At 43.1% G+C, this 23,917-nt stretch overlaps 2 protein-coding genes across 2 annotated transcripts in view; both read left to right on the top strand.

Annotated features, from left to right (window-relative positions):
* Positions 1–21,399, top strand: part of T265_14583 (hypothetical protein) — a gene marked incomplete at both ends in the record, with an annotated part of 33,845 nt that extends 12,446 nt beyond the window's left edge. Inside the window, 3 exons of the mRNA XM_009174314.1 lie at positions 726–845; positions 9,508–9,673; positions 21,213–21,399. Of these exons, the coding sequence (XP_009172578.1) occupies positions 726–845; positions 9,508–9,673; positions 21,213–21,399 (473 nt within the window). The remainder of the gene's footprint in view (positions 1–725; positions 846–9,507; positions 9,674–21,212) is intronic.
* Positions 21,400–23,020: 1,621 nt separating this feature from the next.
* Positions 23,021–23,917, top strand: part of T265_14582 (hypothetical protein) — a gene marked incomplete at both ends in the record, with an annotated part of 1,725 nt that continues 828 nt past the window's right edge. Inside the window, 3 exons of the mRNA XM_009174313.1 lie at positions 23,021–23,171; positions 23,433–23,552; positions 23,790–23,908. Coding sequence (XP_009172577.1) covers positions 23,021–23,171; positions 23,433–23,552; positions 23,790–23,908 — 390 coding nt within the window. The remainder of the gene's footprint in view (positions 23,172–23,432; positions 23,553–23,789; positions 23,909–23,917) is intronic.

The raw sequence follows: 23,917 nt of genomic DNA, 5'->3' as shown, positions 1-23,917 counted from the left end.
GTGAGATTAAATGGCAAAAATGTACATTCAACGCCATGTGCCACGCATAAAAGTGTCATAAGTACGCAGAAAGCCCACAAACACAAGTCACTGACTGAGACCTTAGGAAGTCCCAGTCCAGTAACAGCCTTAGCGGATTGAGGAACTGACTTAAACTGATTGTATTTCACATCCAACTGTTTACCTAACCAGTATTGATACGAAATACACTTCAGAGTTTCTATCCTCGAAATTGGCTTTCTTATTCATCTTGTCTCGGCTTTCCCGATTGCCTAATAGCTTAATTATGCCTGTTAAGCCCGTAACTTTGCTACAGTCGACCTCCTGTTACCACCATTGTACAGACTTAGCATTGACTGGATATACATGTGACTAGGATGCATCTGCTTGGTAGTTCGGGTCACAGGGTGACCCTTTGGATACACTGCGATGCTCAGCCGTTAAAGTATACTCGGTGAACTAACAATTATGGCCACCAGTTTGGTATCCTGATGGCTATAGGACTGCCCCCTCCTGTTTAACCTTCGGTTCGTACCGAATACATGGCTCTCTGATGGATACGCTTATAGCAAATCGCACGCAGCATTGCCCAGTTTGTGCGAGTGTTGATCTCAGCCCATACAAAATCAGAGCCTAGCCGCCACGATCCTCGTACAAATAGCAGTTGTTACTGCTTTTCTGTTTCCATTCATTGATTTTTCAAATGGTTTTTTGCCCTCTGTCAGATGAATTGCCTCCCATTATGCCCTATATAAATGATGAGGCTGTGTCTCCTTCCAAATTTCCGTATGTCCCAACCACACGCTACACAGGTGGAGATCAACCATACCAGTGGAACAGCTGGCGTAAGTGTTGATAAGATTTATTTTTTTGAAAATTTCTCTGTTTACTAGCAAACCGTTCAGCCAGAAAGTAGGCGAAAGGTAGACGCATTCCTAGATACTATTGTTGACCGTCTGGTGAAGAGTTGTCGTACGGACCAGTCGCATTCAGTTCGGAGGCAGACAGAATAGTTTGTCAACTTAATGTTTGAGTATTGCCGTTTTCACGTTATCTCCAAGGGCAACCGTGTCGTGGAGACTTTTCCACACAGTGTCAGGTCTGAAACCTACATTTTTCCATTCAGCAAACTGGAATACAGGGTTTTCTGACATGACTGTGAAGGTCAGACTACAGGTTAAGAATATGTTGTCGTGATGTGCAGTGACAGCTGTTCTTGGGCGTATCAGTGCCTGATCCAATGAGGAGGTCACAGGAGAGATACTTTGTCACATTTGTAGTAAAATCCTTCCTTACTGCCGTACAGTTTCAAAGATGAATTGTTATTTTACTAATAAGGCTGAACTAGTGAAAGAGTGCTGTCGAAGATATACGCTCACTTATTTTCAAGCTACCGTGGTGTTGACAGGAGGCTCAAATGCACAATTTGTTTTCGTGGGTAACCACCATAGATTGTACTCTCTCTAGATTAACGTTTGCGGGGAAAGAGATCCCCATAGATCCCACCTCTACCGCCTACGACCTTATCGCAAACTCTCGCACCCGTGTGCAAAGTCACAAGCTGTCCACCTCAAAATTCGCCCCCCTCTAGAAGCAGCAAACAGTCTTTTCAGAGAAGATGATCGGCGTGTATGGCACTACAACTGATCTTTCTGGATGCTTTTCAAGACTAAAGTGCCCGCTGCACAGCCAAATACCTGCTTTCCGATTGTCCATTTGGGCTTTTGTCCGGCACACCAAATATCAGCAGGCCTTCCGATAAATCAGTGGCCAAACATCCAAAGAGACTCCAGTTCCCCCACCCAAAAGGTCAAGTGCTAGTACAGCCGCCCGGTTCGCATTGTGACCTGGAATATCTGGTCCGTGATGTTAGTTGATTGTATGCTGCAATTGGTACAGATTATCAAAGGTGATATGGTTTTTTTTTAATTTCTGAGCTGGTTCTATAAGGAGCACTCCCGTCGACGATCATACAACTAACGAAGTATTCAACTCTCTCCATATTTGTCGGGAGTTATTTCAGAATAGCAAGCGGTACGTTTGAAGACACACGTTGAAGATATCATTTGCTTATTCCAAATCAACTAATTTCTTACTAGCATCGATCTGAACATCGTGGTTTCAAATTCAGCGCTCGGCTCGCCAAGCATTAAACAAAGTATTCTACAACAGAGATGTGAGTGATGGATTATGGGCATCTGGAGCATCTTCTGGTGAGCTCCGGATGGTTAAAGCTCGAAATCACCGACTGAAAAGTTCATAGCATCGAAAAGATGCTACAGTTGAAAGAATACTTACTACTACTCCAGTTGGGTGGAACTTTTCAAAAACACAAGCCATTCGATATGCTCGGACGTATTCTTGAAGTAAAGAAACTCCAAAACTGCGGGTCATACTTACATTTGGTCCCGTTCTAACATGTGACGGATTGTGAAGAAGTGGTCGACAAAGCTTTAATCCGGTGAACTACCACTTGTCGCTCACTGGTTATGGCTATTAATCAGTGATGCTACCAGCCTTAACCTAACGAGATTCATGGTGACGCATTCACTGTGATTGCTTTGTGGACCATGCGCACACTTACTGACTCATCCTGGTTATCAGGCATCTTTCGAACACAATTTAGATAAGCACTACTGAGGAATCCAGCACCGTGCGTGAACCGGTTGAAGGTTGCCAGGGATGTAAGATTGGCGCCGTTTGAGTGATGTGTATGCCCATATATCTCGAAGACATAAGAGGGTTCCATACTCACACTCCAATTTTCCACAACAGGCCGATAACCTTGGGGAAAAGCAGCAAGTGGTAAACTGAATTGTTCTAATAAGGAGTCGACTCACAGTTCGAGACTCTAGGGTCCAGAATCTTTCTTTTTCATGAATCTGTCAGTCTTTTTGACCTGAATTTACAGTTGATTTTACCCGGTTTGATAACGCGATAAAGTCTGTCCCCAGGCCTCCAGCAAGGTCACAGATATTCAGTACCTGAAACAGGTTGATGAATTGTATCGGAAACAGAAGTTTCAACATCGCGAACAGCAGAAGATGTCTAGCTATCCGAAACTGATTTGCAAGCAGGTAGGCAGCAGAGAATCTGACTCGCGCGAGCTTTTTGCTTTGAAGGCAATGAGTCGTCAGTGATTTAACGGGTTGTGCGTACTTTACATAGATCTCAGAAGCGTAAAGAAAAGCGACAATCGATGAGGGCATGATCTGGGTCCACACAGGTAGTACAGAGATGGCGTAAGCACTGACTGACCACCGTCAGTAGTAACTGATGGTAATGTGCGTCCGGATTGGATTTTCTGAGGTCTTCTCAGTTGAGAACACCCAAATCAGGAGAAGTAGCTTCAACTTGGCAGAACCAATGGTTCTTGCAGCAGGGTGGCACAGTATACCCCAGCACTTACCAAGTCGTTTCGATATAAATTTCACTGCGTATTACTTGGCTGAAGATGCCGTGACTCGAAAAGGTGAAGCTCTTCATGTGTGTATGACCTGAGTCACCTCAGTCGCCTGTCCCAGTCAAAGGACCCCCAAATCGCCACAAGTAGCCGGATTTTCATTACCTTGAGTGTATAATACAGGGCATAATGTTGGTATTTGTCAATCTCCTCAGTGAAATCATCCCTTCCGTAATGTTAGGTCATAGCTTGCAGCAAGTTCACTCAAACTTTTTCCATTCCACGTAAGATCAATCGGTCGTGTGTCTGAAATAACTGAACCATTCTCTCCTCAGCTCGTCAATGAGCAATTTGAGTTTGAATGTTCAAAAGATATGTTCCTGATAAACCCTCAACTGCATCACTAAACTGCCACATCACCAGAAGTAAAACTCCCAGGATTCTCCTACTAGTTGACCTGAGAATTGCCAGGTAGATTACCTGTAGGATTTGTTGAAAAAAAAGATGGGAAGCTTCTTATTGAACAATTTATCGGGTGGAGCGAATCCTCAGAGATCGCACTGCACACAATTTAGTCACTGGACAAACCCGAATTCAGCTTTCAAAACTCAGACAGGACGTCTAGGATTGTTGTAAAGTCGCGCCTAGACTGCACCTGGGTGATGAACCGATAACACACGTGTAACAATGTCTCACTCTTTACCTGCCGCATGGGAGATGTATACAGTTGTACAGTTGAACAGGCAGATCCACAAATTTAAAAACTTGTTCTTTCCTGCTGAGCTTCTTCCTCTACTCCCCCCANCTGCTGAGCTTCTTCCTCTACTTCCCCCACCTTCGTGGCAATTATTCTTCGGGCACTGATTGTGTGAATCACGGTGTTTACATGACTCTTCTGTTGGGCTGCTAGTAAGTTTTGTCGGAAAGGTTTCTTCTGAAATTAAAATGGAATAGTGGGGTTCTAGAGGAAAAATCAAGTGTTTTCTACCTTCTGTTTCGCATCGACTCGGGAACGTGTGAAACGAGAGTACGAAAGCCCGACAGGATGATAAATGATGTGTTGTCATTAGTACAAGGTTAGAGTTGATATTGGAATCAAACGAAAACAGGGTACCAAGGGCGTATCACTCGGGGTGCTTGCATTTACTCTTTGTGCTTTACTTTTGTACTCAATGATTCTCTCATCACTATCAACGTAAGTATTAGATGAAAGGTATTCCCTACGCTGGTAAATGGGTTGTTTCGATTCGCTGGTCCAAGGATGCCTTGGCCTTTCATGTCAACCACGTTTTGCTGAGTTTCACACTTGCTTGGCTAACAAAAATGCAACAGAAACGAAGTTTTTTCTCGGTACACAAGAGATACCTAATTAAACCCGATCGGGAATGCGGAAAACGCTGCTGACTATCCACGACAAGGATGGGAACAGGTGTTCACCAAATGGGATTTCAACTAATCTGGCCAGAATTTTATTCCGTAAAATGTGCCAGAACTGCTTTTCAAACAGGGCCATCTATCTGTGAACGAAAAGTCTATCACGGTTTGGAAAGCTAGTAGAAAAGGGCGCAAACTTTTTACATAGAAACCAGAAAAACGTTCCAATCAATATACTCCTGCGCCAATATTTTCACCAGTGGACAGTATCGTCAAAAACACATCATTTGTAAGGTTTCGTTTTGTACCACCCGGGTGGTTGAGTGGTCTATCGCTGTCATTTTGGTTCACAATAAACACCCGTTTGTATAGGACCATAAACTGCACTTCTAATTTACTTGAAGGTTTTTTTAATTCAAGCGTGTTCCAGGCCGAATGGTTTTGTGCATAGTGGATTACATAACGCACCATCTGTTTCTGACGGTCACTTCTCACAAAATACTATACAGTGGTTTGTCCGAGTTGCCCCATCCAAAGAAACGACACATTGGGTTTCTTTAAAGAAAAGATAGCTTTCGCTAACTAGAATGCATAACTTTTGAAAATGCAGTTCGAAACCAGAATGATGTGCAACTGGGTGTACTTTGCAAGCTACTGGGTCCACGTAGAACAAAAGGATGACGAAATCCAGGGGACTGTGTCTATAGGGTGAGTTTTAGAAAGCGCGAAACCGGGATTTGGCTGTCAAAGAGTTTTCAATAACCGTAGGATTACTGTCTCGTCCTTTCCTGGAAACAGTTTGATCAAAAGTATCATTTATCCCTGCTTTTGTTGTGGCAAAGTGTACTAGGGGTACAGCCATATGCACTCTACATGAATGAAGTAATGTCTGGATGTCGCTTCTGAGATTAAAAACTTTCAGGTTGGTTTTCATCGAAATCCTGCGTTCATTGTGTATCCATCGGTGAGTAGTTGTCGTTGAATGTGGTTTTTGGATGTGGACAAGAGAAATCATCGGGGGGTAGTTCCCAATCTCGAAACAGATATGTATATTAGGCCCACTGGCAATAATATCACGCCAGTATTGATTTCAAGGTACGTTCTATCACACCATCAATCAGGTCTAACTGGGTTATTCATGGACCATGTATGGACGTGTCATTGTTCATCTGCTGATCATTTGCTAAGACAAAGCCCACAACATAACTGGAGATGCAAGTCTGAACGAGCTCAGTCATTTGACTGCTGTGACCACAGAACTTCAACATCATTAAATAAGTCTCACCCCATGCTGTGGAGGTTGATCCCAAATCTGGCGGGTGATTTGGATTCGAAAGATATCAGGTGGAACAGATCCCACTACTTACAGGTAAGCGTTAGTGTGGATATTTGGTTCAAAGGCATGACCGCCGTTGTTGAATGTTCTTTTGGCGCATAACACAGTTTACGTTATACAAATGGTAGCCAGGGAAAATTGTTCCTATAGTAGGATGCCCCGGGGGAGATTGCAACCTGTTCGGATTTCAACAGTTACCTAGTCCCAGGGAGGAACAGTTCCTGTTGGATCATCTCTTAAAGTGGTCGAAATAAAATGGAACAGAATCCCCAACTGCAAATCATTGAGTACCTACCCATTCGAACTTCAGTGAATACAGGATCTGGCGATGAGCGTCCCGCCCGACATCGATATCATTAAGTGGGGCTCGGTTTATCCAATCCACAGAACTGCACTTTTACGCCCTTCTCCCGAAATGTCTATTTGAGAGTTGAGCTTGCAAACAATTTTGGACATCCTGGGTGGATCAAAGTTCAAACCAAGCCGCCATCCACACTCTTCTTTACGTTCCACTGTCGCTCGGTCCACATGGCATGTGCAGCCGCCATCCACACTCTTCTTTACGTTCCACTGTCGCTCGGTCCACATTGGCATGTGCTGAGTTTTTTTAAAACGTCCGGTTTGTAGTTAAACAGCGTTTGAAGAATTACTGATGGATATGTTTAGTAGAATGTCACTTCGGGGACTTGATCCGACCTGAGAATGCTCCGTTAGAATATTTTTTGTCTACTGGTCTTCAAAATCCCTTCCAAATTCATCGCATTTTTGTTTTGATCTGTACTTCAGAAGACATGTCAGTAAGCTTGAATTCCTCAGTGGGTACTCTGAGAAAGTGGGATCTCCTGTTTAATCGTGGAGATATTTGCGAGCAACGTCGATAAATAATTAGGCAGAATAGGAAACTCAGTATACGCAGGCGCATAACTTGTGTGTGGCTCATCGAACTTCTCCCAATTTTTCCAAGGTAGCAGCGATAGCATTAGCCGTCTTGTAGCGAAATGTCCGGTTCCACACAAACTTATCTCGGTTTGTTGAAACACCAACTAAACTATTGAACAGGAAAGTAGATCTCTCATATGCACTTTGCTTTTAAAAGCTGAACATCCGTCTTCTTCTTGGACGTGTGATCTTCAATTTTCTGAATATTTAGTGACTATCACGCGGTTTTAAACGAATACTTTAAAGTAGTTCCATAAATTCCGCAAAAAAACCCTACCTTCACATATTGGTAATGTACTACTCATAAGGTTGTTGAAAATCTGTCGACAGCCCACGACCGGTTTCACCCTTCTCGGGGCTCATTAGGTATGCGCAGTCCCAGGGTTTCCGTCAACCATATGTTCTACTTGAAACCAAATTGCACGAAATTAGCACGAATATACACTCATCTGCAAACTAATTTGGTTCTTTCGAGAGACTCACCTCTAACCCAGATGAATTCCTTGTTTGTGATGTTCTCAGGCAACTGAATGTGCTGTACCAGGCCGACTCATGTTTCAGTTGGTACGATATTCAAAATACCGCGACACTTGATTAGTTTGCAGATGAGTGTATATTCGCTAATTTCGTGCAATTCGGTTTCAAGTAGAACATATGGTTGACGGAAACCCGGGGACTGCGCCTATCTGATGAGCCCCGAGAAGGGCGAAACCGGTCGTAGGCTGTCGATGGATTTTCAGCAACCTTATGAGTAGCACATTACAAATATAAACCCTACCTTCCATTGGACGCGAAGGGGCGTTACGAGAATACCACGTACTACTCAGATGCTTCATCAGTAGTATCCCAGCGAACGGTTTCAACTTGTGTCAAACTTAACTAGGATTACTTAGAAGACGCAAATTATGTGGCTGATTTGTGGAAGGTCCACATATCGATCGAGTCTCATCAAATGGGTGTAGTTGTGGATCCGTCATGTGACCTCCCTTTTGCCGCCTGCACAAGACTGTTCCAGTAACTACCCACGCTGATGAGAAATGTTCTGTTAATGAATCCGCTTAGAATGTACAAAAGTCACTCATTTCTGTGGTTTACTACCGCTAGTCGACCGACTAAGCTGAATGCCCAACGCCAGTGGCATGGCACTGTTTTATGAGGACCCAATGAAATGTAACCTCTTCGTCTATAGCATACTAGAAGTCATGTTTACTTTGGTTGCCATCGAATGAATTAAGCGGAAATTTCAGCTGTACATCGATAGGATTTGAAAGCGTGTTTCTTTTCAGAAGCACATTGTTCCTTTGGGAAACTGTTGGGAAATCGCAGATGATTCAGGCCTTTTTGATTTGTTGGCAGAGTTTAAGGGAACAATGGGTAGTTCCAACTCTGTCGGCGATCGCGTAGGTCCAAACCATCCGTCATTCAAACGAGCGATTAAGCCAGTTCCTAATGGACGGATGTCAAACAAATATAACGTGGATTAATGACATGATGTAAGCCTGTGAGTGTTGACCCGACAAAAGAATTATTCATCAACAGGTTCGTGGTTCAACAAGAGAATGACAGTTGAATTTTTTATAAGGATGTTGGCTGCATCAATCAAACTCCGTGCCCTAAATTTTGGAAACAAATGTTCACTATTTGGAAGACCTAAAGTCACTGATCCCTTCGACTTGGTGAACACCAAATTGAGTGTGGAAGCAGATAACATTGCCCCCTGTAAGCCCGGGGACATCAGAATTTTGTAAGGCAGACATAACCAAGTCAGTAGACGCGCGCATGTGTCCAAAAGAGTAGATGTAACTCCCAGCGCTACTACAGATCAGTTCTCGCCATAAGGTGTTTACATTGGAAGGCATCAATGACAAACCTCAATGCTGCGACAAAACTTACACACAATGTACACTTTCTCCCTCGTTCAAACCCTATCCCTTGTCGGGACCCACTGCTTTTTCCGTCTACCGCACAGATTCGATCCGCACTCGTAACCCCCTCATGAACTTTCGACTCCGGATACGGTGAACAAATTTTACCTAAGCAAGCCTTTTGACCAGTCACATCACCACGTTCTGTTCGTATACGTTTGTCACTGATTCCAATCAATTTCCCGTTTTCTCTGCGTATGCTGTTTCTGTAGCGTTTTTATGGTCCTGTAAGGCTTCCTTGAACTAATCCGTGCAGCGACTTGAACGAAAATTTCCATAAATTGAGATATGTACATTTAGCACTGCCAGACTTCGGAATGAATGACTCATGCCTTCCCGCACCACTCAGTTGGGATTTCTCGGATAACTCAAGTATTCTATATTGTTTGACCGTGAAACACTTGTTTTGATTGGCTGAACCTTATCTTTGTCTTATTGATTGCTCCACAATTCAAGGTAGTGCTACAAATGATGAGACCTGTATTATTGTGCAGTTAGCTTGAACTGTAGTCTACATTTTTCAATTACAGGTTCCCACAGAGCTCCCAATTACCAGCCCTTACCTCGCCGATCATGGTCCCGCCCAAACGGTGTATCCAACGCCCCTTGTAATCAACCTCACATAGTTCAACGATGTTCCGGTGGAATGTGTTTGAATCTTGGTGGGCGGTCATATATGTGCGAATGTCTTCCAGGGTTTGACAGCTACGATCGGGGACGATATTGTGGAACGAAATAAGGTATGCCGTTTTTTGACAGCAAAATTTAACGGACAGTCCTGGCTCGTATTGTTTATGGCAGATGACAGCAAAAATTCCGGCATACAAAATATTAGGAGAACCAGTTCCGAACGTAACGGGACTGCATAACTGCCAACAGAGTAGCCGTTTTTCGTTGAGACAGATTTCACTGGTTGTTCTCCACTCACCCTTGACAGATGAGTTGTATTCTTAGTATCACTTTTGACCGCTTGTACGCGACAGTGATCAATAGAGCAGCCGGTTCGCACGTTCATTGACTTTTTCTGGTAGAATGGCCAAGCGCACCAGGCGATCAAGCGGCTATCCAGACCGGGGTTCACGGTTATAAGAAAGCATTAAGTGACTGTGGTCCACAACACAAAAAGAAGTACCTTTCATTCGGTGGTTGCCAGAACGATGTGAGTTACACCCGACCGCTCAGCTGAATGTCGGTATGAGTTTTGTCCATACTTATATCACTCCTATCGGTCAGTCACCCTTCCTGTCCTGACTTAATTACTCTGGTGAGTCCGCATCAGCAGGAGAAAGCGCTCGAGTTCCGCTCTCATAAGTAGTGCATATCCAATGGCCGTGCCGGGGGTTGAACTCTGGTTACTAGACATGCGGGGTGAGCGCGTTACCATTAATCCACCAGCGCAAGGTGGATTAGTCTGAATTTTAACGTCTGAACGGACGAACGAGTTCACGCTTGAGCGAGTTGATTGGTGTGCATCATCATCATCATCATCATCATCATCATCATCATCACATCAAAGATTGGTGTGTCCGACTGTCCTGGCTGTAACCACCGATGGACTCGCCTGTCAGGACTTCCCAGTCAGGTAGCGCCATAGACGCTCGAGTTTCCTGTTTGCTGTAAATAAGGGTAGTCATTCGTGTCTGTTCACGCATGACGGTGATCAATCAACTTTTAATTTGATACTTTCAGAGTGTTTACCTTTTTCTGTTAGTTAGGTATGCCGTGCGTGAGGAGAGTTTGCTTGGTTCGCTTAAGAAATTTCTTGTTATCAGTCAGGAAGGGAACTTGGGTACAAACTAGCTAGTGTGTTTGGATGCTTTGAATCATAAAATCCTAAGGTCGGCTGGCTTTGGGTGACCTGAATTACTGGTCTTTTTTTATCTTCACCTTTCCTCCAACCGAGTGACCCATCTTTACCAAGCGCGTATCATTTTCCATGATACAAACAGCACCGGTTAGAAAAGTTATTCACTCTATGTATTTATACGGTTTTCCCCGAGGGTTGGTTTCCCCTCATCGCCTCGTTGACAAACAAGGGGATCAACACTTGTTTCTATGCATGAGAACTAAGAACCATTCGGCCAGCTTCATGACCAGTTGTTGATAGGATCCCATCACATTAGCACTTGGTATGGAGAAACTCAAGACCAAGAGTGCATGAATCCATCGTTTCACCGTCCAAGTGTGATAAGTAGTCAGTCCGGGTGATTGAGCGATAATTTTCACTCTTCACATCCTATCTTGCGTTTTCTGCGGCATGCTGTTCCCTGGTAGGCGTCTTTTTGTTTTACTCCGACAGATGCGACTACTTCGGGTGTTGCATATTATCTGTTCTAATCATTTCGATTAGTTGGATGAATGTATTCGCCTCGATGAAATCCCATGATATGAAAAGGGTGCTATAGTTAGGTGCTGGACAGGCGCAATTCCGAACCATTTTAATTTCCCCTTGCATTTTTCATGTTATTCATTCGGGGCCTGTATAGCTCGAATATGATCTGTGCGAGTGGGCACCAGATGCCATCGAAATTTTAAAAAACTTTGAAGAAGTTTGCAATAAATGGGTGGTGAATAAAAACTCTGTAGTTCGTCGACAGAAAACGCTAATTTTGCAGTATGGCATTCATACCCAATAAGTCTTCAGTAGTCTAGTTCGCCTTGCATTTACATGTGTACGTTTGGCTGAGATCGTAAGTTTAACGCGTATCAAATTTTCCACGCTTCCCTGATCATCTAAGGTCATCACCAACATCGATGATTAGGCGTTCGGCTAAGATCAACCGTTTTTTAATAGGTATAAAACCAAAGTAGGCATGTAAATTTCCAACATTATATGCCACTCCAGGGGAGCACCATCGTGTAGAAAGATAGGATAGTTCTTAAACAGTTAAGGTTGTCTTTATTAAGGGGACCAAAATTAGTTTTGATGTAGGGAATCTACAAATAGTTGAGAGATCTCAATGGCGGTACGTTCGACTTTGAGGCTTCCGATCAATAGTCGAACATTGTTCACTTGAGCTAGGAGTGGTTGATCTGCGGGCTGGTTAACTAACATCCACTCACGAAATGATAAGCTATTCCTTGATGATTCAAGCTGTGTGTTAGAATGACAACTTCTTCGGAAATAATAAGGTTGAACGTGATATACTACTCATAACGTTGCTGAAAGCTCTCCTTCCCCTTGCGTCTCCCGTCGAAAACAAATTGGTACGTAAATGTGTGTGTATCGCTAAGTTCATGCAATTTAGGTTCAATTAGAACATAAGGTTGATGGAAACTCGGGGACTGCGCCTACCTGATGAGCCCCAAGAAGGGCAAAATCGGTCGTGGGCTGTCGAAGTGTTTCCATCAACCTAAAGACTTGTGTATAACGTCTGTACAATGTATCGCGACATCTAGAATATCGTACCAGCTGAAACATTAGGCGGACTTGTGCAGCACATTCAGTTTCTTAAGAACATCCTAAACGAGAAATTCAGCTGGGTTCTAGGCCAGTCTCCCGTCAAAACCAAACTGGGATACAACTGGGTGTAATTCAGTAGTCAGGTTAGACTTTGGAAGTATTTGGAATATCACGGGTTCGATTCCTTCTAGCTACACATGAGTCAAGCACAGTTGATGATTCCTAATAAGGATGTAGCTGTTTACGGTTCCTCTTGGTCCTTCAGTGCCGGTTGGATTGACTTGCGGGATGAAAATATGGGTAAAATTTCAACTTTTGTTCAGTGCTAGTACGTAGCTGACCATTTCGTTTTCCCCTAGAGTTTTTCAGTAAGATTCAATCAATCTTCTCACTGTTGGCATAGGTAAGTGCTCGGTAGTTCCCACACAAACAAAGACTGGGGAGTGCAGGTGGCAAACAAAACTGGAATATTTCTAACAAGAATTAAAACAATTTCATAGTACGTTTCATTTCGGGCCGTGACTCTCATGGTTTTTCTCAACAGGCACGCAGGTAGTCCACAATATTATTCTGAAACGTACGGAACTCCAGTTACGCTGCCCGAGACGGGCCACATAAATGGTTAGGGACATTGGCAAACATGGTCCAGTTGTACCCTCAATGGCGCTCTTGCATCCAAGCTGTTGCCGTTGGTGCATAGCTCCCTTCTTAATTCCCCCGCCCAACAGTCCACTGCTGTAATCACGCTTCTGGCTCCAAGGCGCAGCTATCCACCCCACCTCCCCAAATTATCGGTGAACGAAACTGTGGGGCAGCTACAACCACTGTACGACAAGTACGCGGTTATTACAGCTGACGATGATGATGATGACGATGAATAGTATCCGCAGGCTACTAGATTTGCAGACCAAGCAAAAGCTAAAATCACGTCTGAAAACTTTTTTTAATTTGGCGGCGTGGCATTCTTCATAGTGTATCTGATGTTGTGCAGCCTAGACCTTTACTCGCCCTTTTGGAAGCGAAAAGTGGGTCTCTCCGAAAATTCGGTGTGTTTGATTGAGTTGTGTGAACAGAGTGGATACCTCCAGCATACGTGGCGCCTGGGATAGAGACAACTCACGCGATAAGGTACACGAAACTCTAGAGCCGTCTTTGCTCAGATGTGCTACCTGGCAGCATCCCAGCCCCAGTGATTCCCTTGATAGCTGGACCTAAGAATGATGATTCCTATGAAGGATTTAATTTTCCGTTTTTGACACAGTTCAGGTGAATCTAATGAGACTGCTAAATTTATGCACTTTTGTACAGGTGGCAGGCCTTGCTGATGGTTAAAATTTTCCTGAAATTCCTCGTAGATGCGACCATTTTTGGGATTCACAACAAAGCGTGGCTGATGAGGGACTCTATTGTGGCCTCTCCCGGAGAGCACTTTTAAGTCAGCTGGTAGAAACCGAGAGCTCCTGTTTTGGTGACAGACCTCCAAAAATGAGTACATGTTTAACTTTGCTTATTCTCTCACGATCCTGTGGCTTTATCAATACCTGTCACCAAGTTATTGTCCATACAGTGTTGTCTATTTGTGATACCACTACAAGTTTTTGTAGAAAAAAGCCGGATGTCATTGGTCCGCTTGGATAGACTTAAAGTGAAATCGTTCAACTATTGATCCAGGCTCCTACATCTATCAACAAACACCGATTCTTCGCAAGAGCATACCAACAATCTATCATGTTATTTTCACTTGTGGCAAACGTAGTCAAACTAAGACATGACGCAGCGTGCTCTTAAGACTTTTCAGGAAAATGACAACACCTGACTGACCTGTCTCACCTTCATTTGGTTTGAGTATCATCAAGTTCCGATGTGTTACGATCCACCAAGCTCATCCCTTTTAGAAGTATCTCCGCAACGAAAACAGGACAGTCACACTGGAAACGGGATGATAGCTCAAGAACTCGCTGCTAAAATAAACAAAACGTATTGACTTTGTCATTCTTCTTACAACTAGGCTTTGCCAAGCAGTTTAGATGGCCAAAACGCTCGCCAACTACAAGAGGCAGATGGAATTCAGAGGAAAAAGCATCCAAACGGACACACAAAGACAAATTGACAGCCGACATTTTCGCGGAACGTCAAATATCTGGGGGTTTCACATTTTGACTTTTTGAAATTCTTGCAGAGGTTCCAGGGGTAAAAGTAAAGCAAAACAGGGTTGTAAAATTGAGGATATAATACCAATCATGTTGAAAAAAGGAACTGAAAATGACGCTCTATTTTTAGCCTGGAATGTTTTCACATTGATTCAGCAAAAAGATTTCCTAGCGAATGAAAACAAATCACATTAGTCAGGCTACTAGATTGGGAAATATTCCTAAATTACAAATGATTCAAACAATATAAGTAGCGTGTATATATTTGTAATGTACTACTCATAAGGTTGTTGAAAATCCGTCGACAGCCCACGACCGGTTTCGCCCTTCTGGGGGTTCATCAGGTAGGAGCATTCCCCGAGTTTCCGTCAACCTTATGATTTTACTTGAACCCAATTTGACTGTTTGTCGAGAAATACACTCATTTTCAAATGAATTTGGTTTTCGCGACAGACTCAACCGAATCTCTCGTTTATGATATTCTACAACTGAATATGCTGCACATAGGCTGCCTTATGATTCACTTGGCACGATATTCGAGATATCGCAGTATATTTTCATAAAGGAAACTACTCACGAAGTTGCTGCAACCTCTTCGACAGCCCACGACCGGTTTCGCCCTTTTTCGGGCTCATCAGGTAGGCGCAGTCCCCAGGTTCTCGTAAACCTAATGTTCTACTTGAAACTAAACAAACAAACAAAAGCAAACCAAACAAATACATACATGTATCGCGATATGTCGAATATCGTAGCGACTGAAACACGAGGCGGCCTGGTGCAACACATTCAGTTGCCTGAAAACATCACAAACGAGAGATTCAGCCGGGTTCCAGGTGAGTCACTCGAAAAACCAAATTAGTTTGCAAATGGCTCTATATTCACTAATATAAGAAGCGGCTTTTTAGCTATTCAATGTTTGAAAAACTGTTTATTTCAGTCAAGTATACGGGATAAAAACAGTTTCTATTGAATGCCTACAGCTCATCCATTCCTTGTTTGCGGACGGCAAATGTAATGTTCTGTGATTACATCCACACAATTAGGATCTCCTGGTCGTTCTGTCGTGTTAATTTATGTGTATTCCACTTGGGTGTGGAATACTCACCCCGGGTGTGCCAAGAAATGACTCATTCTTTAAAAGCGCTATTTTTCCCTTGCACTAACGATCACCCAACACGGTACTAAGGGAATCACACCGTATGATGGCCACTATGGTGGCACACACTTATCGATTCCCTCCTGGCCTGTTTGTCCATGCTTAACTTCTGAAAGCACCCGACATCATTGGGATGTTAACTACGAGAAACGTCTATACCGTGCATTGGAACCAAGCGTATACGAAAGCAGTCAGTTGAATATTTGTCATATCAACAACGGTCATATAAAACCTGGTGCAGCACATTCAGTTGTCTGAAAAACATCACAAACGAGAGATTCAGCTGGGTTCCAGGTGAGTCTCTCGAAAAACCAAATTAGTTTGCAAATGAGTGTATATTCGCTGAACGGTCATATGACTTCGTTCGTGAACTCAGGTGGCAGGTAAATCGGTTTAGAAGAATCCGTACGAAAGTTCGCTAAAGTTCGTCCCAAATAGACGCCGCAGAATTTTTCGTTTCCTGAGAAAGTCCAGTGACCCCCTGAGATCACGTTGTTGTCCTATTTCTGTACGATTTTCAGATACATTGCAGTTGGTTTCAGCAAGTTATTGATACTAATCAGTGTAAAGATATTTCACACGTGGAACTGGGCAGCTGTTGTCATCGTGAGTTGAAAAGCTTAATGAAATTCCAGCAAAAGTTCCTGGTATTCCACATACGTTATGTTTTCAACAGATGGCCTCGGTAGGGCTGCATGGATTTAACAGTCTGTCCAATGCGCATTCCCACACACTGCCCAACTGAGTCCATCATACATACCTGTAGGACGTTTCCAGGCCCTTCCAAACCCAACCCGAGCTTGTGGCCGCTCAAAAACAGTAAAGGAAATGTGTTGGCTAAAATTTCATTTAATGATTCGAAAAAACCATTGGGAAGGTACTTTAAGGTTGGTACGCTTTCTCCTCGCCGATTTCCAATTTAATCCGATTTAAAGGCAGTTTCTCTAGGACGTTCCCTTCGAATTCTAGTTGTGTTCTACGATGGTGAGCATCTCTTACCAATTTGTACGAGTAATTCAGTCATGGTAAGGTGATCCCATAGTATAGCTGTGCCTTGTTGAGTCTTATTGAGTTGACGGTAATCGATACACTCAATGGCTTGGTCAACAAAACATAGCTATGGGACTTGTTTATTGTCGTAACTCTTTGAACGTAGATTCACAGTCTAAACTAAATCAGGTTTAATTCTGCGTCGGAAGACTTCTTTATGAAACATTCCGGCAAAACGCATGAACAAAAATATCACCAAGAACATTCTTGCCCATAAATTTATTGATCGAAGTGCGTAAGTATGTGATAAGAAGTTTTCCGACATCAGTGATGATAACTTTCGAACACTTCACCATGCTCCGTACTTCTTAAGCCAAACGAATACGAACAAGGAAATGCTTTGATTCGTACGCTGGAAATGGCGCACACGGGTAAAGTCAACTAACACCATACGGGTTCTTGTGACAGGTTAGTCGATTTTCTTAATGAGATCTTAGTTTAGCCATACGCATCAATGTCCAGGCACCACCACTCATAGTTGACTAGTTTTGATACGTGGTCAACACTTTCGGAAACAGTAAGGTCAAAGTTGTGACGGGCTACAAAACCCAGATATGTTGACTGGAAAAAACGGTCACAAACCCCTTTCTTATCCTCTAGCTGTTTTCATCAACTGCCTCCAACGGGCAGTTGATTGTGGCAATGACAGCTAAATGGATTCTGGATAGGACTACTGAAAGAACAAATTAGAGACTGCTTACCATTTGTACGTTTTTACCGTTTACCATAGGTGTGAATGCAAGTTACGAGATATCGCAGTATATTTTTATAAAGGTTCAAGTAGAACATAAGGTTGATGGAAACTAGGGGACTGCGCCTATCTGATGAGCCCCAAGAAGGGCGAAACCGTCTTGGGGTTTGGAAGAGTTTTTCAGCAACCTTGTGAGTAGATTCCTTTGCGGAAATATTAAGTCAGGTATTTAGATTTTGACCCCATGCTATCCTTCCTGAATGGAGAATTTGGCAACTGGTTGTCTCAATAATCAAACTCCCCATCGTCATTATCTCAGCAAATTGTGATTGATTTGTCAACTCCTGTTTGTGTTTAGATGTCTACCTGGTCCCTGTAATGTAGTAGCACTTAGGTCTTGTTGAGACTAACTACCTTCTGACTGAATTGCTGTCAAGTTAGCTAAACAATAGCCTGATGTAATGACGCACCCTTATTGTCCGGGGCGTTAATGGATAGTTGTCTGATTGTTACCTGATTGACTTGTAACGCTGCACTACCTAGCTTAGACTTGTCAAAATATAACCGCTTTCGTTGGTCAGTAAGCCTCTGACATATCCGTATTATCATCCTTCTGCTTATGACTGCCACACAACAAAACATTCGAGCAAACTCAAAGTTTATCAAGCCTACATATGGACTGCATGAAACTCAAGTGTTCACTACACACTGCATGGATCTTAATATATGCTTGTTAGCGCTACTCACCCCGGGGTTTGATTCTACTCCACCGTCAGCTGTGATAAAGTTTCGATTCCTAGTAGTATGCGGTTTGGAATTTTATAACAGAGGCCTCCTAAGTGAAGCCAATTTATGCTGAGATGCTTCTCGTCTTCTCTGACTTAAGAATTTCAAAGCACACACTGTTTTGACGCCTGGATTTGTGCAACAGGACTGAGAATTGCGGCGAAGGGTTGTGTCACTCCCGCCATTCTGCTTTTGATTCCCGTCCGTTCTGGCAAGCCGAACAAACTAATAATTGTGAACAGTCTCCGAAATGAACTGAACCGAATTGAACTAAACTGAACTGAACTGAACTGAACTGAACTGAACTGAACTGAACTGAACTGAACTGAACTGAACTGAACTGAACTGAACTGAACTGAACTGAACTGAACTGAACTGAACTGAACTGAACTGAACTGAACTGAACTGAACTGAACTGAACTGAACTGAACTGAACTGAACTGAACTGAACTGAACTGAACTGAACTGAACTGAACTGAACTGAACTGAACTGAACTGAACTGAACTGAACTGAACTGAACTGAACTGAACTGAACTGAACTGAACTGAACTGAACTGAACTGAACTGAACTGAACTGAACTGAACTGAACTGAACTGAACTGAACTGAACTGAACTGAACTGAACTGAACTGAACTGAACTGAACTGAACTGAACTGAACTGAACTGAACTGAACTGAACTGAACTGAACTGAACTGAACTGAACTGAACTGAACTGAACTGAACTGAACTGAACTGAACTGAACTGAACTGAACTGAACTGAACTGAACTGAACTGAACTGAACTGAACTGAACTGAACTGAACTGAACTGAACTGAACTGAACTGAACTGAACTGAACTGAACTGAACTGAACTGAACTGAACTGAACTGAACTGAACTGAACTGAACTGAACTGAACTGAACTGAACTGAACTGAACTGAACTGAACTGAACTGAACTGAACTGAACTGAACTGAACTGAACTGAACTGAACTGAACTGAACTGAACTGAACTGAACTGAACTGAACTGAACTGAACTGAACTGAACTGAACTGAACTGAACTGAACTGAACTGAACTGAACTGAACTGAACTGAACTGAACTGAACTGAACTGAACTGAACTGAACTGAACTGAACTGAACTGAACTGAACTGAACTGAACTGAACTGAACTGAACTGAACTGAACTGAACTGAACTGAACTGAACTGAACTGAACTGAACTGAACTGAACTGAACTGAACTGAACTGAACTGAACTGAACTGAACTGAACTGAACTGAACTGAACTGAACTGAACTGAACTGAACTGAACTGAACTGAACTGAACTGAACTGAACTGAACTGAACTGAACTGAACTGAACTGAACTGAACTGAACTGAACTGAACTGAACTGAACTGAACTGAACTGAACTGAACTGAACTGAACTGAACTGAACTGAACTGAACTGAACTGAACTGAACTGAACTGAACTGAACTGAACTGAACTGAACTGAACTGAACTGAACTGAACTGAACTGAACTGAACTGAACTGAACTGAACTGAACTGAACTGAACTGAACTGAACTGAACTGAACTGCTGATTCATTACACGCCGGTTATTTAAGACAGTGCAGCCGATTGCGCCGGTGCCGTCTGGGAAAATGTATTTACCATCTGCTTACGCGCTCCATACGCTGGGGTTTTCAAAACTGACCACGTATTTCCAAGTATCGTCCTGTCAAACGGAGTCCCAAAGAATGGCAGCGAAGAATCCCGTTAGGATAGACGATCGATCAGGGTGAAGTAGTGGATACTCATCAAAGGCCATATTGTCTGTCCGTGTCAACAGATTGTTGAAAAAACATTCGCACTTCCTACATTAGGTTATTAATTATTGCGTTAAATTAGCGAACGGGTGGTCTTGCAGTCGTCACGTTTCAACCGGTAGTCGCATCTGCATCAAGAATCATAGTAACACCCACCTGATGAAACAGAATGTGTGCGCAAGTTATAGTGGGACTAAAATTTTTAGAAACTATACATGTCTTTCACGTATGACATGACATGACAAGTCATCTGTGGGGATCGACTGCAGACTGGGATAAGAAAACAACCGCTCATTGGAAATATAGTTTCCTGACAAGGCTTGAAGATGGTTGGAGGAACTAAAACCTTACCGGTTCTTTCAGATTTTAAAGTTACTGTGGGTTTTACACACGGAACAAGTCAGTAACTAGCTGTTCCCCTCAGTGAAGGCAGAAAACAATCGAAAGAGGAACAATTTTTTCTCGTCTTAAGCATGTCTGGGATGTCGTATATTTGAGTGTCGCCTTATCACAATGACAGCAAGAGACCTGATATCTCCGTAATGCAGCTGGAGGCAAAAAGTTTCTCAGCACGAATTCGCGCCTATGGAATACCTTGAATATACCTGTCAAATGAATCGGCCAATCAACTATTCTCCAATCACATGAAAACAGTGTCATGTAGGCACGTTCCTATCGTTCATATTATCTGAAATCATGGTTCCATCCCGTCACTTTCGTAAATCTATTAACTATTAGGAGAACCAGCTCCGAACGTAACGGGACTACACAACAGCCAATGGAATAAATGTTTTCGTTGAGACAGATTTCATTGGTTGTCCGTCACTCGCCCTTGACAGATGAGTTGTATTCTTAGTATCACTTTTTGACCGCTTGTACGTGACAGTGATCAATAGATCGGCTGGCTCGCACGTTCATTGACTTTTTCTGGTCTGTCCGAGTGCACCAGGCGGTCAGACGACCATCGAGACCGGGGTTCACGGTAATAAAAAGGCTTAAGGGACTGTGGTCCACAATACACATCAGTAATCATTAATGCTTCTCATACAAAACAAAGATTCCTGCTAGTACGTTCATTGATTTTCAACTATCCCTTATAACTCTTTCAGTGAATACTCCAAGAAAACGCATAGCTAACACAGGTTTGTTTGATTTCATCTAACTCAAAAGCTTGTTTTCAATCTGATAATCTTCGTTCTTGTTTTAGTTCCATGCTCTCAAGCGAAAACCAAAAGGACAGTGCCCAGCAGAGACAACGTCCCATCGCTCGCAAATATAGAAAAATTCCAACCGCTGTGACCATTATATTCAGCAATTTGAGCCAACAATGGAGCCGTGCTGAGAAATACGATTACTTTCTTTCCGTTATACAATCAGACATGTGGACAAAGTAACGATGGAAACCTTATTAGCCTTCTTATCGCCGTGCTCCCACCAGCTCGTCAAAGTTAAAACCTAACCGCTATTTGTATGGGATGAAATTCCTTATATAAACATATGCTGAAGACTATTCACATTCACTAGCCATACCTGTCATGATCAACATATCGTCCCGCCATAATCTACCGTAATATTCCCTGATCCCGATGGCGCTTGTTGAGTTGATGTAAATGATACTGTTGTTTAATTTAACTACTGAGGCTGTACTCAGTAGCGTATTTATTTTATACCTTGGAATGTGCGGAAGGATTGACGATGGGGCTATACAGCTAGCAGCAGTCGGCCTTATTTTGTTTTGGAAACGTCACGCAATGATCACATGACCATACCGACTGCAGCTAGCATTGGTTTGAGCTGATGTTTTAACATTCCAAAAGATGTGACTGATTTCCCGAAGACAAGTTAAACCGCTGAAGCTCGGTGGTTTCCTAGAGCTGACAGCTTTTGCTCGAGAATTCACTCCTAGCTAATTCAGGCGGGAATCAGACCAAGATGAGGATGGAACCTGCTACGAGGGATGTCTGAGCTAATTTCCAGAGTTGGGTGACACACACTGAAAAGTACCGTTTTCTAAGGAGAGCGGGAACCACGAAATAGAGGCAATGGGTTTAGAAAAAAGAGCATAGTGAGTGTGCTAAATTAGTGATTTTTGCGTTTCCATTTCCGAAGGATTTTACTGCCACAAAGAACACATTTCACCCTGTGATCATCATGTGTCCAAAAAGAGGTCGTGGTAGGCATTCAATTTATACTCCCTTTGAAAATAGATTGTAGTACTTTATGGGAATCGTTTGGTTTCACCCGCCATTTTTCGCAGGAACGAGCAGATTCGTCAGTAAATACTGAAGAATTACCCCAACTTTTTTAAACTTAAAAGTTGTGCCAACACTATCGAGCCAACATCGACCCAGACGTTCAGCGAGCTGTCTCTGTTTGACTGCATAACTGATACGCATTTATGTACAGCTCGAATATGACGGGAGTACGATGGCCAGTCCCACAGCACAGCAATAATGGGTTATTAGACCGATCTGTGAAGGCGTCATGGATAATGACTTTCAGAAGGGATACACGTTACTGAATCGAAAATCAGGTCAATGATGAGGCGAAATAACTTGAGATTATTTTAGCACAGGTTTCTTTAACACTCGAAGAAACATAGCCAGTGCACACATACCCTATCGTGTGCAAGTTGCTAAAACGGCGCACTTCATCCAGCGGTGAGCAGGTACGAAAAAGCGTGCGAAATATCTTCCATACTAGACATGAACTCATTGCGTTCGTGGTTTCAGAAGCATACTGTGAAATTTCATCAAACAATCCGTTTTCGGCTGACAATTTTCGAGAAACTACAAGCAGACAACACAGTCAGACCTCTGTCATCGTGTTGGACCCCTGTGAGCAAACTACTCTAATGATATCAGTATCCTGTAACATGCATTTGTTGCATTGTGATTACTGAAATATACAGGTATATGGGAGCGAGATGGCCCAAGTGGGTAGACCAAGAATTTACTGACCGGAAAGTCCGTAGTTCAAACCCGACCTCTGTCTCTCGACTAACCCTGTCTAGGCTTGGGCAACCTGGTAGTATCCCAGCCCTCGTGCTTCCCTTTGGTGGCATGGCAGCTACGCACTGAAAGCGTGCTACAGCTGAACGATTTTGCTGTTCAAACACAAGGCCATTTCCCAAACCCAAGAATGATGACACCAAAATATAGAAAACGTATTTAATAGTCCCAGAAAACATTGCCATGTCCTGAAAAGGTAGGAAAAATGCAAGTAGTGAAGCATCTGCTCACGAATCTGATGTGGGGATAGTTGATTCCGTGTACGTGAGCTCGACCGAATGAGCCAATTTGTCGTCGTCAACTTGAATCGATCGATGTCTGTTCAAACTACGCATTAGTAGAATCGCCAACAAATGTTCACACTAGGTGGTGCATATCAGGTATGATTGAGAATGATTTTCACAACTGACCCACAGTTGGCACCTTGCGTCCAAATTCAGCATCTTGTTTCCCACAAAAAGTGAAATGCACGGACAATAATGAGCATGGTAGCTACAGTACTGTGGCGCACCGTGATGAGGTTCGAGCTAGGGAGAGTGAATGGCGCTCCTTCACGGCTTACCTTGTAAAGATAACGTCCAGAAGGCGATTGTTCCAATGTTAATGAACCTCGTTCAACATAGGTCACGGCAGGAAAGCTTACTGCTCCGAATATATCGTGAATACTGCATGCCGGGGAGGGTTCAAGAGTAATGCGTATGGAATTTACAGCAGGATAATGTCGTCTGAAAGCACCGAACCAATATTTTCAAGACGGTTTCGTAAATTTTCAGCGAGGCATCGCGGGACCATAACAACAACCATGATGAGTTTGGTTCTTAGAAAAACCCAGCTGATGATGAAACGAATTCCGACAAAATCCGTATGCAAACTGAAATGTCTGGAAACAAAGGTAAAAATG

The sequence above is a fragment of the Opisthorchis viverrini genome, assembly GCF_000715545.1.
Source record: "Opisthorchis viverrini unplaced genomic scaffold opera_v5_224, whole genome shotgun sequence".
NCBI classification, from domain to species: Eukaryota; Metazoa; Platyhelminthes; class Trematoda; order Opisthorchiida; family Opisthorchiidae; genus Opisthorchis; species Opisthorchis viverrini.
The sequence above is the reverse complement of the archived record's forward strand: the minus strand, read 5'-3'. Positions and strand labels throughout refer to the sequence as shown.